General features: G+C 38.0%; 1 protein-coding gene across 11 annotated transcripts in view; it reads left to right on the top strand.

Moving 5' to 3' along the window:
• The window catches only part of DOCK7 (dedicator of cytokinesis 7), a 127,191-nt gene that overhangs the window by 75,787 nt on the left and 32,264 nt on the right, over nt 1-19,140 (top strand). For 6 of the 11 annotated variants that reach the window (XM_034415236.2, XM_034415235.2, XM_087889777.1 and 3 more), the window contains 11 exons: nt 838-927; nt 2,064-2,159; nt 2,591-2,731; nt 2,903-3,016; nt 3,585-3,755; nt 4,429-4,568; nt 10,718-10,887; nt 12,513-12,667; nt 14,051-14,233; nt 14,948-15,083; nt 15,951-16,047. In XM_034415236.2, the coding sequence (XP_034271127.1) occupies nt 838-927; nt 2,064-2,159; nt 2,591-2,731; nt 2,903-3,016; nt 3,585-3,755; nt 4,429-4,568; nt 10,718-10,887; nt 12,513-12,667; nt 14,051-14,233; nt 14,948-15,083; nt 15,951-16,047 (1,493 nt within the window). Of the gene's footprint in view, nt 1-837; nt 928-2,063; nt 2,160-2,590; nt 2,732-2,902; nt 3,017-3,584; nt 3,756-4,428; nt 4,569-10,717; nt 10,888-12,512; nt 12,668-14,050; nt 14,234-14,947; nt 15,084-15,950; nt 16,048-16,925; nt 16,944-19,140 lie in introns of all 11 variants that reach the window. The other 5 variants (XM_034415234.2, XM_034415230.3, XM_034415229.3 and 2 more) reach the window with 1 other exon arrangement.

Here is a 19,140-nt window from a genome sequence, read left to right as displayed (position 1 = left end):
TGGTTGTTAAACCAAATGTATAAATAAAACCCCATTTGATTGTATACAGGTAGTCCTCGACTTACAACAGTTCATTTAGTGACCATTCAAAGTTACAACATCATTGAAAAAAATGACATGACCATTTTTCATATTTATAACCGTTGAAGCATTCCCATGGTCATCTGATCAGAATTCAGCTGCTTAACAACTGATTCATATTTATGAAGGTTGCAGGGTCCTGGGGTAATGTGATCACCTTTTGTGTCCTTCTAACAATCAAAATTAAAATTCTCTTAACAAACATATTACTTAACAACTGTAGTGATTCACTTAGCAACTGTGGCAAAAAAGATCGTAAAATGGGGCAAAACTCACTTAACAAATATCTCACTTAGCAACAGAAATGTTGGGCTCAATGGCAGCCGTAAGTCGAGGACTATGTGTAGTTCTATACAATAAATATTGATATTTTGAGCAATAGCTCAATATTTTTTAAGATGGGGTGGGTGACACAGAAGTTAGAATATAAGTTGTTTTCTTGTATGTCGGCGAAATGCAAAGTTGTTACAAACTAGTTTCATACTTTTGCAACACTTCATGTCTTTAAGCGAAAACACTGCATAATGTTTAATCTCCATTTGGACCCTACAAACCTTTTTTTTAAACAAACAGCTTTATTGTCTATTAATAAGTTTCAAAATCTCCATAAGGTTCAGTAATACTGGTCCTTTTATTGAAATGAATTAGAGGTTGAAATCTAAAATGTTTCTGTTACTTTTTTTAATGTCCGTTGCCTCGAACTGTGTGTGTCATCCATAGCATATTTTAAGGTGCTGTCACCATTTTATTTTTCAGGCTGCAGATCGAAGCTGTAATCGTATGTCTTCCCATACGGAAACACCAAGTTTCTTACAAACATTAACAGGGCGATTGCCAACTAAAAAGGTAGATATAGCAAAGATCATTTCATGCTGTTGTGCAAGACAAGGAGTGATCAACAGTTCAGTCAGTGTTTAATGTGTCCTGAATTTGAAGAGTGCTGAGTCAACTAGAGTCGCAGTGGCTTGATTCTAGTTCCACAAATATAAAATACCTTGGATGTTAATCCAGATGAATCACTTCATTTTTTGTAAAAACATTAATTCCTTTCTATCACACACTTGAGAGCAATGCAAAGATTGAGCAAATGCTCCGTGTAGCTTACAGGGGGCTTCCACTTACCATCTTCTATGGCTTTCATGGAGGTAGAAAGAAATTATTGTAGATTATTGACATTCTGCTTTTGCTTGAGGGCATCAGGGACTGAGCAGCTGGGAATCTATATAGATGTTTTTTCCCCACCAGTTTGTTTTTCCAAGAGATGGATGGAAAGAGTAAGAAATTTTTGTTATTAGTTTTCCAACAGATCAGTTGGATCAGTTTTTCTCCCTTACCTTCTCTTCAGTAAAACTGGAGAAAAGAGTGGAACTCTTTCACCCTGAGCTTCATTTTCCTCCCTCTTCTAACAATAAGAAGAAGAACATTTCAGGAGAAATTAAATCATAACTTTATCAGAAATTACAATTTGCCTTTAGTTCTGCCTGGCATAAATTGGATTTACACTTCCTACTATGCAATATTTCCTTTTAAAAAGGTTGTTAAAGAACCATTAACCATTGCTATAATGTTGATAAAATTGTTTTGCTTGTTGTCATCATTGTATATTACTTGATATTATTTTACTAATTACAGCAGCGGTCCCTAACCCTTCTGGTTTTGCGGACCGATGGAAAGGGAGGGGAGAGGGGATGGTTCCACGCGAGTGACAGGTGAACGTACGCACAGCTCTATTTGTGCAAGTGGCGGGCACGCACGTACACTGTTTGCACAAAAGGAGCTTCATGCATGCACTTGCTCACCCGCCACTCGCCCAAGTGGAGCAGCACATGCGCATGTCCACTTGCCCGCTGTTTGCGCAGCCTGGTTTCGAACAGACTACAATCCAGTACCAGGCGGTAGCTCAGGAGTTGGGGAATCTCTGAATTACGGTTTCAAAAACAATTAAATGCTGGATGAGTAAACATGAATTTTAATCCTGCTAGCTTTTTCATGAAGAACTGGCTTTACAGTGGGTTGTCTGCAGTGGAAGTGTTCGTGAAGCAGCTCTTCAGCAAGCATGGTTCTTCTTTGAACTTATGGTAAGAGAATGAGAAAAACTGTTCAGTGCATGGTTGAGCAACTTTCATGTGCCCCAGCCTAAAGTCCCAACCCTTATGCAAGAGATCAGTTCAGATCTCTGGTAAAACCTGCCTATTCCTTTCCTGTATTGGAGGGGAAACTATGATCAGAAAGAAAGTCGGCCTACTTATCTCTTTTGTTGTTATTGCCTCTGGACTTCTTTCCTGATCCCTATCATGGATGAACTTTCAGGGAAAGTGGCCACTCATTATCCAGATAATTCCAAATGGTAGATAGAGCTAGACCAATGGGGAAAGAAGGCAACCTGGAGCTTCTCACAACTGTTATAATGATTAGATCTGGTTTACAGAATAGTATCAAATCATACTGCTATCCACAGCTGACCTTTTTCATGCAAGTGATGGCGAGTGGTAATATATGTTTCCTCCAGGTAAAAAGTATTGTGCATCATTTGTATTTTGCTGACAAACTCGACGCCCCGAGGAAAAATCGTTTTCCAGAGCGCTTCATGGATGACATAGCTGCGCTGGTCAGCACAATCGCCAGTGATATAGTTTCCCGGTTTCAGAAGGTAATGGAAGCAATTCAGTTGTGTTCTTGTCAAATGTATACCCTGGGATAGAGAGATAATTTCTAAATAGCGGACAAGTGGTTGGATAAGAGCCTCGGCATGAAACTTCTGTTTTGAAACATCCTGTCCTTTTCCTCCCCCCTCGCCCTTTTCTTTTTCCCTCTGATACAGGATACAGAAATGATTGAAAGACTCAACACTAGTTTAGCATTTTTTCTCAACGATCTGTTATCTGTCATGGACAGAGGATTTGTCTTTAGCCTTGTTAAGACTTACTACAAACAGGTACGGTGGCAAGATTGAGGTAAAAGGAGAGCATCTAAGATAGACCTGGGCTCGGGGTAGAGAATCCTTGGAATTGGCTACATCCAAGAAGGAGAGGGAAGGAAAGAAAGAGGGGAGGAGGAGTAAAATACATTGTGATATCTGACTAAAGGATGTTTTCCAAAGAGGCCAAAATTCTGTCCCTTCTCTCTTTTCCTCTCTTCCCCTCCTAATTTGATGAACAACTACTGGGGATGCCCTCACTGTTGGAGTCAGTTTGTAGACTCCAAAGCATCTTTTTGGCTCTTGATATTGGAAGCAAACATTGGATTAAATAGAACGTATTCTGGGCCAGCAGCGTGGTTGTACTCAGAAAGGATATCGTCTAAGTGGCGTGGAAATGCTTCAAAATGTTTTAAATCTCAAATTGAAAGTAACAATGTCCTGCTCATTTTTTTATGAATGCCAAATTTAACGTGCCTGTCCTGTGCTCTATATTTTTGTAGTCTAGAGGAACATGGATACGTTTACTTTTGTAGGAACCAAGCTTCCTTGTCACTTTTTAACTTTGCTTTTCCTGTTTCATAAGGTGTCCTGCAAGCTTTATTCTTTACCAATCCCCAGCACGCTAGTGTCCTTGAGGCTGGATTTCCTTCGGATTGTCTGTAGCCATGAGCATTATGTTACTCTGAATTTACCATGTAGTTTGCTAACACCGCCTGCCTCTCCATCTCCTTCAGTGTCATCAGCAACATCACAGGTGGGTAATATACCAAAAGTATAGTGTAGTGTTAGAAGGCTAATAATAATCCAATGGACTGGAGGGCTTCATGTAGAATTAGATTCTTCTTTAGCTCTGCTCTCCTTTAAATGCAGACTTTTTTTAAAAAAAGTTGTGCTGTGTTAAACCAAATTGTTACTTGATTGATTTTGACTTGATGTGATAAATATAAATATAAACCAGTTACTTAATTGATTTTGACTTGATATATAAATATACCTATTATAGCTTATCAACATGGTTACTGCAAACCATGTCTTAACATGAATCTAATTTTTAAAATTTGTAACTTGAATACCCAATATTTGTGCTAAATGCATAAAAATGGAAATCGAATAGTACACATCAATAGTAATAATAATGTGATCTCTGTTCATAAATTCTATCTAGCTATATCAGGAATCCTTTTTATCCTTTGCAGTAAACAAGTCCTGTTATATTTAGCTGTTGAACAGTAATAAAAAAGCAGATAAATTCTTTTGCCAAACTAAGGTTGAATGTATTTCTTTGTTGTTGTTTTTTCTTCTTGCATGCTGTTATTTTATTATGAATATATTTATATAAATAAATAAATAATGGGATAAGGTTGTGGAGGCCACTAGGACTAATACCTATAATAAAACCTACCAGAAGTTGTGTTTTTGTGTTACAGAGTTCTGGCTTCTCAACAAATGTCCAGGATCAGAAGATTGCAAATATGTTTGAGCTATCCGTTCCTTTTCGTCAACAGCATTACTTGGCAGGGCTGGTGCTTACTGAACTAGCTGTCATTCTAGATCCTGAAGCAGATAGGTAAATTTTTAAAATTGTTTCCAACAGACTATAATTATTTAAAACATATTTCCTCTCTCATAAGCCTTCAAGTGTATTGTCACAGGACTGTGAAAGGATGTATTTCTTCTCAAGTCCTTGTTCCTTTCACACTCAACTACTCTTTAAATTTGCTTAGATAGTTGCACAGGTAGTCCTCAACTTATATCAGTTCATTTAGTGACTGTTCAAAGTTACAACAGGATTGAAAAAAGTGACTTACGATCAGGGCCGGATTTAGATTGAAAGAGGCCCTAGGCTATTCCACTTATGAGGCCCTTTCACCAGTGGTGGGATTCAATATTTAACAACAGGTTATGTGGGCGTGGCTTAGTTGGGGGCGTGGCTTGGCAATCATGTGACTGGGTGGGCGTGGCTAGCTGGTCACGTGACTGTGTAGGCGTGGGTAGCTCGTCATGTGGCCAGGTGGGCGTGGCTATGTGCATAGACTTTTTTCAGAGGGCTGAAAAAAGTCATTTCTGACTGGGCCTCACACTTTTGACCGGTCCTCACACTTATGACCATCCTCACATTTATGCCCGTGCAGCTTTCTTAACAACCATGTCACTCATTTCACAACTGCTTCTCTTCACCATGGTGACAAGATAGGGCAAAAACGTAAAATGTGAGGACAGTCGTAAGTTTGAGGACTGGTCAAAAGTGCGAGGACCAGTCAGAAATAACTTTTTCAGCTCTCTGAGTAGTCCATATGCACAAAAGGACTACCCAGAGGGCTGAAAAAAGTCATTTCTGACTGGGCCTCGCACTTTTGACCGGTCCTCACACTTATGACCATCCTCACATTTATGCCCGTGCAGCTTTCTTAACAACCATGTCACTCATTTCACAACTGCTTTTCTTCACCATGGTGACAAGATAGGGCAAAAACGTAAAATGTGAGGACAGTCGTAAGTTCAAGGACTGGTCAAAAGTGCAAGGACCAGTCAGAAATAACTTTTTCAGCCCTCTGAGTAGTCCATATGCATAAAAGGATACAGCAATAGAGAGGGATGAAGGAAGGGAAGGGAAATTAGAGTAGGAGAGAGAGGGAGGAAGAGAGAAGGAGAAGGAGAAAGGAAGAGGAAGTAGGGAGGAGAAGAAGAGGGGGAGGAAGAGAAAGTAAGAAGGAAAGAAAAGAAAGGTGGTAGGTTTGAGGAGAAAGATTGCTATACAATAAAAAAGATGAAAGGGAAGAAAGCCAACCCCAAACAAATATAAAGATATTAAGATAAAGAATGAATTGTTAAACTTTAAAGAATAAAAGAGAACAAATATGAATAAATAACAATAATTAGAAACACACATACAATGTATTTTCTTTGAACAGAGTATTTGGCCGGTTCACAAATTTAAACAGCGTTTAGTCATTTCAATTAAATTTACAATTTCTATATTTCCTTTTTGCCATATTTATTCCTCATCTATTTTTGTAAAAAACCAATATTACCCTCATCCTCATCTCTAATCTTAATCAAATTCAATTTTTCCCTTCTATTCTATATTATACCCCTTCCCATTGTCATCTATTTTTATATCCATCCTCACATTGGTTAATTATGTAATATTAGTTGTTTAATATAAATTCAACATTTTAATATAAATCAATTAGTTATATAACTACCTTTTTTGTATATTAATCAATATGAACATGAATATTCCAATTATTTCCATGCAATCCAATTTCTTACAAATCCATTAATTATATTTACCAATAATAATAAACCAAATAATTTCCCCCATATATTTCTCCAAACCACAACTTAACCATTTCTGCTTTCAGAAATATACAATTAATAGTATCTCAATTATTACAATTCCCTAGTTAAATACAGCTTTTTTTTCTTTTGTGTTTTAAAATCCTGAACTCTTCTCTTTTTCCCTAAATTTCCCATTGTCTGCACATACCTTTTTTGGTGAGGAAAAAGAAAAGAATTCTGCCTGCCTAATTTTCCAACCTTGCAGCAACAGCAAAGCAGTTTCACTTTCGTTTCTCAGTATAGCTAGGGGGAAAAAAATCAGCACTCTTTGGAAGGAAGCAAAACAGCGGAGACAAATCAGCTGAGAGCCGGGAGGCCAATTAGCCTATGCTGAAGCTCCGGGGGCCAATAACATTACAAAAAAAATACCGAACCCTTTGTTAAATTGCTGGCTCCCCCGCCCACCACTATTTATTGGCAATAAATAGTGGTGCGGAGGGGTGGGGGAGCCAGCAATTTAACAAAGGGTTCGGCGGAGCCACCTAGAACACCCAGAATCCCACACTGTGTAGGCCCCTCTGGATCTTGAGGCCCTAGGCTGAAGCCTAGTTAGCCTATAGGAAAATCCGGCCCTGCTTATGATCATTTTTCTCACAACATTTGCAACGTACCCGCAGTCACATGATCAAAATTCAGATACTTGGCAAGTTACTCATATTTATGACGATTGCAGTGTCCCAAAGTCATGTGATTACCTTTGGTAGATTTCTGACAAGCAAAGTCAACAGGAAATGCAAACGGCCAGCTGTCTGCAAGGAATATAAATCCTTCCATTCCCTACCATCCAGTGAGAGCTGAAGAAGATTCAATTCAATTCAATTCAAATTCAAATTCAATTCAAATCTTTATTGTCAGTGCACAACATATGTACAATGAGATTGATTGAGCTCCCTCAGTGCACCCCCCCCAACACAATACAACTCACAGTGAAGTCAGAAAATCCCTAACCCAATAAATCATATTAACAAAACACCCAGTCCTATTGCACCAGTGTGAACATGTTACACATTGCGCCTGCCCTGCAGTCCATCATATTACATAGTTATGATATTATTTGTCATTCAGGAGTCTGAGAGCCCACGGATAAAAACTGTTCTTCAGCCTGTTTGTGCGGCTGGCTATACTTCTATATCACCTTCCTGATGGTAGGAGGATAAAGAAGTGATAACCAGGGTGAGAGTCTTCCCTGAGAATTTTCCTCACTCTTCTAAGGCAATGAGCCCTAGCGATCTCTGTGGTATCAGGGGACAGCCTACGATGTTTTGTGGCTGTACTCGCCACCCTCTGTTTTTCTATCTGCGGCTGTCAGACCAGCATGCCATACCGTGATGCAATAAGTATGACGCTTGGATAAGAAGCGAAATGTCTTCAAAGAAAAAACATGTACGTCCAGTTACTGTCAACCTGCAAAGCTTTCAAGTTGCCATGAGCAGGAGGGAGGGAGAACTGAAGTGAATTCCATACATTCTTTCTGACCGCAATCAGGAGGGTGTTAGGTTTCACAGCCAGCCAAAGTGGTTAATTGGAGAATGTGATTTATGATATGGCCAGACAGGAGGGGAGAGACAGGGTCATAGGGGAATGTAAATCTACATAGGATCAGTCCTAACTGCATCCGAGTACTGCCGGAATGGTGCTCCTAATAAATGAATATATTTCCTTTGAAGTTTGGATCATGGCTCATGAATTAATTAGGGCATCTTTCGGAAACTTGACAGTTACCGCTTGAAAGAGCACTTTTGGGTCAATGGCCAGATTCACTTAACAACCGTGTTACTAACTAACAACTGCAGCGATCCTCTTAACAACTCTGGCAAGAAAGGTCGTAACATGGGGCAAAATTCACTTAACAGATGTCTCACTTAGCGACAGAAATTTTGGGCTCAATTGTGGTCGTAAGTCAAGGACTACCTGTGCTAATTTTTGCCGACCATAACAACTTTTTCAGATCAGGATCAGAAAAAAGAGCAAATAAGTGGAACAGCCATATGTTTCTTAAAAGGTTGAAGGGCCTTCAGCATGGCCAGCCTAGTGTGATATTCTAATTGCAGAAGTAAAAAACTGAACCACAGCTAATGCATGGTTGACTGCTAGACTATGTTTTCTATTCTTCACTGTATTGTATGGTGTTTTTGGACAACTATCCATTGACAGAAAAAATTAACTACCACTCAGGTATCCCACAGGCATCAAGAAAATCATACAAATATAAATAAGATAAAATTTATTAAGCATGGCATCATTAGAAAGGGGTTGTGTTTTGTTGTGTGTTGTGTGTTGTGTTTTGTGTTTTGTGTTTTGTTTTGTTTTGTTTTGTTTTGTTTTGTTTTTTGTTTTGAACCAAGCTTTTATTTTCCAGTGGAATAGTTTGTGGTTGAATAGTATAGTCTCATAGGAAGTAATTGGGGTCAGTAACCACTCACAATGAAAAATGTAAGTAATGGAGGAAGTGGTAGATAAATTTTTAGTGACTCCATCACTTGTTAATGAATAAAGCATGTAAAGCCAAAATACAGCAATTATTTGATTGCATCACTGCAAGACATGATATGTATTATTGATGTTTTTCTCCCATATATTTTTTCCAACTGCAAAGATGACATTTCCCATTTATATTAGGGTCAGTTTTGATGAGTTATGCCCATTCAGGGTTCACCTCTCTTAATATTCCTAGCAACCTTTGTCTGTAGGCTGTGATCAGTTCTTGGTCCTCATTTTCTAGAGAGAACTATCATTGGGATGCTTCAGAACCAAGCAAAACACCATTGTTTATATATGTGTGATAAACCACTCAAGGAACACGTTGTGATACAGTCATAAATCTGAACCAGATGCCAAGCATCTGAATTTTGATCACATGATTATGGGGATGCTGCAAAGATCATAACTGTGAAAAAGAGTCATAAATCACATTTTTCAGTGTCGTTGTAACTGAATGGTCACTAAGTGAATTGTAAGTCAAGGACTACCTGTAATAAAGTTGAATGCTCCAATTTAAATTAGATTGGGGTTTCTTTTCTTTTGTTATGTATTCATCCCAATGTATTTTGGGCCTCTACAGTGGAAGGCAAATGATGAAAATGCAACATAATAAATGAAATAGATACTAATATTGGACATATGTTTGTCCAATATTAGGAGGAAAATATATAAGAAGAAATTTGCACTATGATGTTACCATACACGTTTTTGTTTTCTTATTAACATGGGTTGCTGTGATGTCACCACTTCTTAAATAATCTGTGTTGGGTTCCGGTCTTAGTTTGTGATATTCAATAACTAGAATGAACACAGATTACGTTCTGCTCCTTTGTGGCTGTCTCCGGTTCTGAGAGTTAACCTTTAGGGACTCTTGCTGCAGCCATCAATGCAAAAAAGTAAAAATGGGGAAGAATAGGAAGAAGCAAAGTAGTTAAAATGATCAATCATGTAAAACTGAAAGTATCAAGAATGTTTCAAGAAAGTATCAAGAATGTCTCTTTAGTCTCAGAATGACTAAATCTTATATTCTCAAAAAGTATGCTGAATTAGTTTTATTTGTGGTAACTGCTGCAAGAGTAGTCCACACTTCCTTTTGGAAACTATACTCATTCAATCTGCAGAAGAATGTCTAATTAAGTTCTTGGTGTATGCCTAGGTGCCTAAAATAACTTTGCATTGCAAAAATAAATCTGAAACAGAATGTAATTCAACTTGGAAATATTTTTGGATTACAATTCCATATATGGGCTTGTTTCAGATCCGAGATGTCGGTTTCTCTTAGTATAAAGTCTTAATTGCTTAGATAGAAATTCCTGTAATTCTTAATCTTATTTTATGATTTATATACTATGTTGACTGTTGCAGTTGATATTCGTATAACATTTCAGCAATGATTAGTAGTTTTAAAATGATGGAGTGCATTTAGTTATTTAAATTAAGAAAACATTGAAAATTAAAAAAAAATTCTAATGATGTTTGTAAATTATTTTGTGCTTTTTCTCCCTTTCCCCCTCTTTTTCCTTTTTTGTGTATCTTCTTTTTCCTTTTCCTCACCTTTTTCATAAATGCACATCATAAAAATAATAATTAATCTGCAGATCAGTTTATATATTAACCACTGGAGCTAAAGACGCAGAATCAAGTGGCTAATATTGGCTTATTTTGCATATTCTAGTTTAAGAGGTTAATTCTAATTCTGCAATATATTTGCTACATTGTTTCAGATTAGCTAAATAAAGGATAAAGTGTAATTGAAAAAAATCATAAAATAAGGGGTATAATTAAAAGGAGTCAAATTTGTGAGTCTGCTTATATGTGTGTTTACCATGCCATATCTGCTCTAAAACTATTAACTCATTCTACTATCTCTTTTTTTGTTTCTTTGTTAAATAGTTTGTTTGGATTGCATAAGAAAGTCATCAACATGGTACACAATTTGCTCTCTAGCCATGACTCTGACCCACGGTACTCTGACCCACAAGTAAAGGCCAGGGTGGCTACTCTGTACTTGCCTCTGATTGGAGTGATCATGGAAAGTGTGCCCCAGCTGTATGATTTCACAGGTATTTGGTATGCTAACCCATTAACTGCACTGCTACCTGAATACTATATTTAGCTAAAGCAGAAAATTGGGTTTTTAAAAAAGAATTTCTAAACTGCATTCAAAAGCTTGAATGTGTGCTTGAAATGTCTATTTGCCTTTGCAAGTCAAGCACACAGTGAATCATTGCAGTTGTTAAGTTAGTAACCCAGTTATTAAGTGAATCTGGCTTCCCCATTGACTTTGCTTGTCAGGAGATCGCAAAAGGGGATCACATGACCTTGGGACCCTGCAATGGTCATAAATATGACTTCAGTTGTCAAGTATCTGAGTTTTGATCATGTGACCATGGAGATGCAGCAATGGTCGTAAGTGTGAAAAATGGTCATAAATCACTTTTTTCAGTGCCGTTGCAAATTTGAATGGTCCCTAAATGAACTGTTGTAAGTCGAGGACTACCTGTAGAGTAGGAAATGAATGCATGCTGTATAGGTAGTTCTTGACTTATAAGCACTTGTTTAGTGGCCGTTCAAAGTTACAAAGGCATTGAAAAAAAAAGTGACTTGTGACCAGTTTTTCATACTCATGAGTATTGCAGCATCCCCATGGTCACGTAATCAAAATTCGCTTGGCAACTGGTATGTATTTATGACTGTTGCAGCCTCCCAGGGTCATGTGATCACCGTTTGTGACCTTCTGACAAGTAAAGACCTACTAGAGTCATTTGTGTGATGGGGAGTTACATAAATTGAACAAATAAATAAATAAATAAAAAGTGACATCATTCTTCCATCTATTTAAAAATGATTACCTAAACATTCTAGAGCAGGGGTGTCAAATTTGCATCATCACAGCGGTGTCACGTGACATATCGGGACTTTTTCCCCCTTTGCTAAACCGGGTGAGGTGGAGCCAGCTAGTGACGCATGTGGACTGCAGGCCGCGAGTTTGACACCCTTGTTCTAGAGTCTTCAAATACCTGAAAGGATGTGTCACCAAAGGCTAATACCTATTGCTGCCCTCCGGGCATGCAGGACCCTACTGCATTTTAAGTATAAATTCTGCTTAAATGTTAGGAATAATTAAAAAGGTAAAGCTTCTCCTCGCACATATGTACTAGTCATTCCCGACTCTAGGGGGCAGTGCTCATCTCCGTTTCAAAGCCAAAGAGCCAGCGCTGTCCGAAGACATCTCCGTGATCATGTGGCTGGCATGACTAAATGCCAAAGGTGCACGGAACGCTGTTACCTTCCCACCAAAGGTGGTCCCTATTTTTCTACTTGCATTTTTTACATGCTTTCGAACTGCTAGGTTGGCAGAAGCTGGGACAAGTAACGGGAGCTCACCCCATTACGCAGCACTAGGGATTTGAACCGCTGAACTGACGACCTTTCGATCGACAAGCTCAGCCTCTTAGCCACTGAGCCACCACGTCCCTTAAGAATAATTAGGAGGGGTTTGTTTTAATTTGAATTAGACTAGATGGCTCAACTGAACCTTCCTGATTGGTATTCTGTGGATTATTTATACGCCATCTAATGCAAAACCTTTCTGTGTTTTGCTATTAAGTGTCTGTATTCCATGTAACTGTATTAAAGCAACCGCATTAATGTTTCATTTCATTGAAATTGGCCTGTTTCGCTGCAGAAAGTCACAACCAGCGTGGAAGACCAAGCTGCGTCGCAGTGGAGGATTGTGAAAGTGAGGGTGGGAACATGATCAGTCAGACAGTTGCTATGGCCATTGCAGGAACCTCTGTCCCACAGCTCACCCGGCCTACCAGTTTTCTCCTCACATCAACGGTACAAGAACATCCTCCTTCAACAGATCTATGTACAAATAAATATTTGGGAATCTGCATTCATGAAACAACAAGGCTGGGTGAAAGCCATGTCATGAAATGATGTCACTATTCTTAACATATTTCATGAAAACTGAAGAATGAAGAGGGGAAGATGATAATACTTGAATATGATTGTTTTGGTTCTTTGGGAAACTATAGCACAACAATGCGATAGTATGATACTTTAAGGTAGTGCCTTAAAGATATAACTGTCTATGGAGATTTTCAGTCATCCTGGTCATGGCTGTCCCAAATGTACTGTTTTTCAAAAGGCAACCGGACTTAATTTTCTTTGTTTTGTTTCCTTGAAAACAAAGCCTCCCACCGACCAGTACGCTCCCACAGAGAGGGGCTCCTCCAGGTGCCGTCGGCCAAACAATGTCGGCTGTCGGCCCCTAGGGGGAGAGCCTTCTCTGTGAGGGCACCGACGATCTGGAATGAGCTCCCCCCAGAGATACGGAGGATTCCGGATCTGCGCACCTTCCGCCGCGAGCTGAAGACTCTTTTATTTCATCAAGCTGGCCTTGCCTAAATCTTCTCCCTTTTAAGTGTAAATTTTAAATTTTTACTGTATTTTAAAATATGGGTATTTTAAATTATGGGTATTAATTCAGCCAAATTTATTTAATTCATTTTATTCGATTTTAAATTTTGTATATGTATGTGTTTTATTTCATGGCTGTTCACCGCCCTGAGTCCTTCGGGAGTAGGGCGGTATAGAAATTCAATAAAATAAATAAAATAAATAAATAAAAACGTTTCCCTTCAGAACTAAAGAAGCTTCTTAGATGAGAAGCAAAATACCTTCAAGGATAAACAAAATTCAGTTGCCTTTTGAAAAAGCACCTTTGGGCGATCAAGATATAACATTTTTCTTCCCATTTTGAAACTTGTCAAAAGACTTATCCACACCTTGTTATTATTTATTTAGCATATGACATATCGTACATGGATTAGCAGTATATACTAAAACTTCACCTAGATTAGTAAAACACAATAAAATATAAATGTTAAAAAGATCTATCTTCAAATACCAATGTCTAGGCCGCCCAAGCATTGAATCTCAGCATCATTTTTATATATATATATATATATTTATATTAAAAAATCAGATACTTGACTGGTATATGCCCTCAGCTTATCGCTGGTCACAATGTGATCTACAGTTTGACATGGAACCCCACAGTCACACTGAGGGGGGATACTGTGACCCATTTATACAGAGTCTAGTCGATTCTCTACACCTTGCCAAAGAACATAACAATTTTCTTTAATTGGACTAAATTTATTTCAGTACCAAACTGGTAACCACAGTTTTGATCTGTTCTATGTCTGAATCCAGGCCAGCAGGCAACACTCAACATTTTCAGCTGATTCCAGTCGAAACCTTTTGATCTGCCTCCTATGGGTCCTGAAGAATGCTGACGAAAGTGTTCTGCAGAAATGGTTCACAGATCTCTCTGTGTTGCAGCTCAATCGATTGTTGGATTTGCTTTATCTTTGCATTTCCTGCTTTGAATATAAGGTAAAACAACACTGCCTACTTTAAAAAGTGCACCTTTGATTGGTGCCTTTGATGGGCCTTCTTCAAATGTTTGTACAATGTAGGTCTTAAAATTGTATTGGAGGTTGAGCTCTTTTTCAGACACATAAGACGTTTGTTGATATTGCATTATTTCCTGAGCACCTGAATTTGCAGTGAATACTTCCAGAAAATATTGAATGACACATAAACTGAATAGCTTTGTTTCCTCATAAGAATTATAATGAGTGCACTTAGCTGGAAGATTCCTGTACTCTAATTGCAAATTCAAGATTCTGAGAATGGTAACACTGACAGTTAAGGCAGATTTGTATTAATATTGTAATATGTCTATCAGATTTGTTTATTTAGCAGATTTATATGGCTGCCCATCTCAAATATGTTACTTTGGGCAGGTAATATTAAAAATGATTAAAACAAATCCCAAAAAAAATTCTGTTAAATTCTGTTCTAAAATAGCATTTTCCACTAAAAGATACCAGAATTAGTTTCTCTAAACGCTTTTTTATGTGCCCCACTTTACCCTTTGTAAGTTTCTCTCTGGATGAAACAAGGCCAACTCTGGTTTCTCTTCTAACATTACTTGCATTTTACAGCCTGACTCATCTTTTTAATATTTATTTTTAGAAAGAACTTCTAATCTTTAGAAAGACAATGTTCTGCTTTTATATTCTTGTCGTTTTGTGAAACATCTAGGGGAAGAAAGTGTTTGAAAGAATGAACAGTCTGACTTTTAAGAAGTCAAAAGATATGCGGGCCAAACTTGAAGAAGCTATACTTGGGAGCATTGGGGCCAGGCAAGAAATGGTACGAAGAAGCAGAGGACAATTGGGTGAGTGGACTGGTGCTTTTATAGTTAAAAGAAGAAGAGTTCCTATTCATGCATTATCCCTTCCAACCAGGGGTGGGCAATTAATTTTCCGAAGGGGCCACGTGAGAAAGTGGGACTGTTGGGCTGGACCGAACCAATAGGGCTGTGAAGGTGTGTAGGCCCAAATACATGTACATACATAAATTGAAAGAAAAAATTGCCTTCAAAACAAAAGCAATTCACATGGGCCGGACAGGGACAGCCAAAAGGTTGGATGTCGGCCTGGGAGCCATAAAATGCTGAAGTCTGCCTCTAATGAAAATCCATGTAATGAACACCATTGTCTTCCATTTGTTGATATCTACTCATGATCAGAGCATGGAGAGAGAGAGAGGGAGGGAGAGGATAGATAGATAGATAGATAGATAGATAGATGGATGGATGGATGGATGGATGGATGGATGGATGGATGGATGGATGGACGGGCAGACAGACAGACAGACAGACAGACAGACAGCTGATTAATTCATTCCCTATGCCATAGAGGCAGTCTTTGTCATTGTACTAAGTTACACCTGGGAAACTGAACAGTAATATTTACCAAAATTAATTATTGCTTGGGCAAAGGTAAAGATTTCCCCTGTCAAGTCGTGTCTCACTCTTAAGGAGCAATGCTCATCTCCATTACTTAGTTGAGGGAGCTTCAGCTTTGTTTGAAGACATTGTGTAGTTGTGTGACCAGCAAGGCGCATGAAATGCCATTAACTTCCCACCAAAGTGGTACCTACTTATCTATTCATGCTTTCAAACTGCAGGAATTGCATGGGAACAGTTGTCCTATTTTGAATTGCTTCATAGCCCCATATTAAATATTACAATTCCTTGCAGAAAGAAGTCCTTCTGGAAGTGCTTTTGGAAGTCAAGAGAACCTGAGGTGGAGAAAGGACATGACGCACTGGAGGCAGAACACTGAAAAACTGGACAAGTAATGCCGTCTTTTCCTAATAGGTTAATAGATTGAGCAACTGATATAGAGTATATGGAGACTTTGTTGTCTCCTTTGAAATTTAGTGGACTATAATATGGACAGATTTAGACACTGATTAAGGAAAGATTTCTCACATAATGGCTTTGAAAGGGGTTAAATGTCTGTGTACGCTAGGTTTAAAGCAATTTTATTCCCATGTATCTGGGAATAAGATGGTGAACTCAATAGGACTTCTGAATAAACCAATTGGATTATATTAAGTTACACTATTACAGGTAGTCCTTGATTTATGACCACTATTGAGCCCAAAATTTCTGTTGCTAAGTGAGACATCTGTTAAGTGAATTTTTCCCCATTTTATGATCATTCCTGCCACAGTTGTTAAGGGAATCATTCTGGTTGTTAAGGTAGTAACATGGTTGTTAAGTGAATCTGGCTTCCCCATTGACTTTGCTTGTCAGAAGGTCGTAAAAGGGGATCACGTGACCCCAGGACAGTGCGACCATCATAAATATGTAAATATGAGTCAGTTGCCATTGTCTGAATTTTGATCAAATGATCGTGGGGATGCTGCAATGGTCATAACTGTGAATAACAGTCATAATTCATTTTTTTCAATGACGTTGTAACTTCGAACACTCACTAAATGAAGTGTTGTAAGTTGAGGACTACCTGTATAAGAAAGTAATCTTTGCTGTAGTAAAAACTGATATGATATCCTATTAGATACAGCCAAGAGCCATAAATTTTACATGCAGGGACTATATACGTCATCGGTCACTTAGTCCATTAGAGTATTCTGGAGTTTAAAAGTTGCTTCTTTCCTGCCCTAATCCATGACTTTAATTATTTTTCTACATGTGCTGTATTTTTAGAAGCCACAAACCAATCAGGTATTGTAGCATTGGTATCCTGCTACGGGTTTTATTTTGTTTTGTTTTTCAGTTGTCACTTTGTACCTTTGCCTATTTTGTTATTGCAGCTGTGTTTTTTGATGCTTTGCAGAGGTTTTATATGCCTGTGTGTTACTGCAGTAATTGTTATATCAGGAATTGCTGGAATTTGAAACATTGGGGTTAATTAGCTGTAAAAAGTATAGCTTTGCCTGGCTGGCTGGCTGGGTGGCATGCTTTTTATCCCCAGATCCTGGTAGACTCAGATGCTTTGCAGAAGTTGTTTTGTGAAATAATTTGGCTATAAAAAGAGAGTGCTTACATCCTGCTACAAAAATGTTTCTTGTTCTGTAGCACGAGGCATGTCTGTATTCTTATGTGATTATTGCACATCTAGCACATGGTCTCGTAATCCCTTAACACCTCTGATAAGAGTCATAAACAGCTCTGTATGCCAAATGAATTGTATCTTTAATATCTTTTTAATTTGCTGTAGATGAGATTCTGGAAAAATTTGACAAGAGAGCCCAGGTGCCCTGCCATAGACCACCAACAATGGGGGAATAATTTAGCCAAGGGCTAAATTAGCTCCAAGGATATTTCTCAAGGATTGTATGATGTCATAGGACATATTTATTTATAAGAAATGTATTTTTCTGCTGGAACAATGTTTATGCTATAGTCCACGTAATTAATAAATCTGTTGCCATGATCTGGGTAAATCTTGCAGCGGTTAAAAGTGGTAGATGGCGATTAAAACAATCTGTAATGCGTGAAAACTCGAGAAAGACACAGTGGGTAAGGAAATCAGCTCTTCTTTCTCTGCCCCAGAATAATTGAGTTAAAGGAGATTTTAAAAGTGAGTGATCACAGTATATTTAGAACCCAAGTTACTTACTAATTTCTGAAAATTATTTTCTTGACCACAGAACCATTAATTTTAAAGCCAAACGCACAAAAATGTATTGCAGAGCACCCAAAAGGAGTGCTGTAATATCTGGACACCAGGTTCATGTCAATGTGGATTTGAGCCAGTCTCGATAGTATCCAGATATGTGGTCTTCAACATCCAGAATTTTCAACAATGGCTGTGGTTTCATAAGGCCAGTAGAAGTCAGTATGGATCAGGGCCAGCCTCTACTTTTGAAACAATAAAATTCTTCACTTAAAATCAAACTTAGGCTGCTTTTCTTCTGAGGTATTTAGCATTGACATTCCACAGACAACTGGAGATTGTCTGCAACTCGTTTGGAGCAGTGTCATGTTCTGTTTGTGAGGAATCATTATCAGATTTTTAAAAGCAGGTATAGTTTAAGAATTGGATAGCAAAATAAAGATATCTGCCAGATGTACATTTCCATTTTTATTGCCCAGATATTTTAGGAAGACACTTATTCACACAGCACCACCCTGTGTTCACATTATGAAATATGGAAAGCCATTTTCACTGTTACAAATAACATGTTGGGTTTTTTTTTTCAACTTAAAGGGACTTAAAATTGTATTGACAGAACGGTTACACTTTTAATCATTCTTTTTAGATAAAGAAACAGTGGGTATCATTTAGCCTTTTGATCTAGTAGGAAAACTAAAAGAAAAACATAACTATATAAGGCACGGTGGGACGAGGAATATAAAATAATCATCCTTGTGCTATAAAAACAAAGTCTGGGAATGTTTTAACAGTCCTAAAAACATCAGAAGCGGTTGCAAAAACAATTTGGTGAAGCTGCAACTGGGTTGTTTCCCAAGCAACATTTGAAAGAATAGTGGATTAATGAAAACCTAAATTATAATTATGTAGAAGCCTATTAACAGGTGCAGCAAAAAGATTGCTTCCACTGTAGAAACGCATCAGCTTTCTGGTTCCATTTCAGTCAAAATATCCCATTTAGGCTGGCCATTATCCATTTAAGCCAATAATTTGTCTTTTTTCATCTCTCTGCGTATGCATTTGCCTGTATTTTATCTGTATTTGCCAGAAAAAATGTTTCCCCAAAATAGCTAGATTATTGGTCCATCTAGTCCAATTTTACTCCTTGGGGATGCAGTTGTTCTACAGCATCTTCAGATCCCATGCACGATTTAAAAACTGCAAAAAGACAACAATCAGATTAGTTGTTTTATTTTCTCCTTTTTTGAACTATTTTTATATTGTAGGAGGGGTTTTAGGAGGCATGCTATTTTCCAAGCAGAA

Source organism: Pantherophis guttatus, chromosome 3 (assembly GCF_059756535.1).
Source record: "Pantherophis guttatus breed Tessera chromosome 3, ASM5975653v1, whole genome shotgun sequence".
In the NCBI taxonomy this organism is placed as follows: Eukaryota; Metazoa; Chordata; class Lepidosauria; order Squamata; family Colubridae; genus Pantherophis; species Pantherophis guttatus.
Note: the sequence above shows the minus strand (reverse complement) of the source record. Positions and strands in the feature narration are given on the sequence as shown.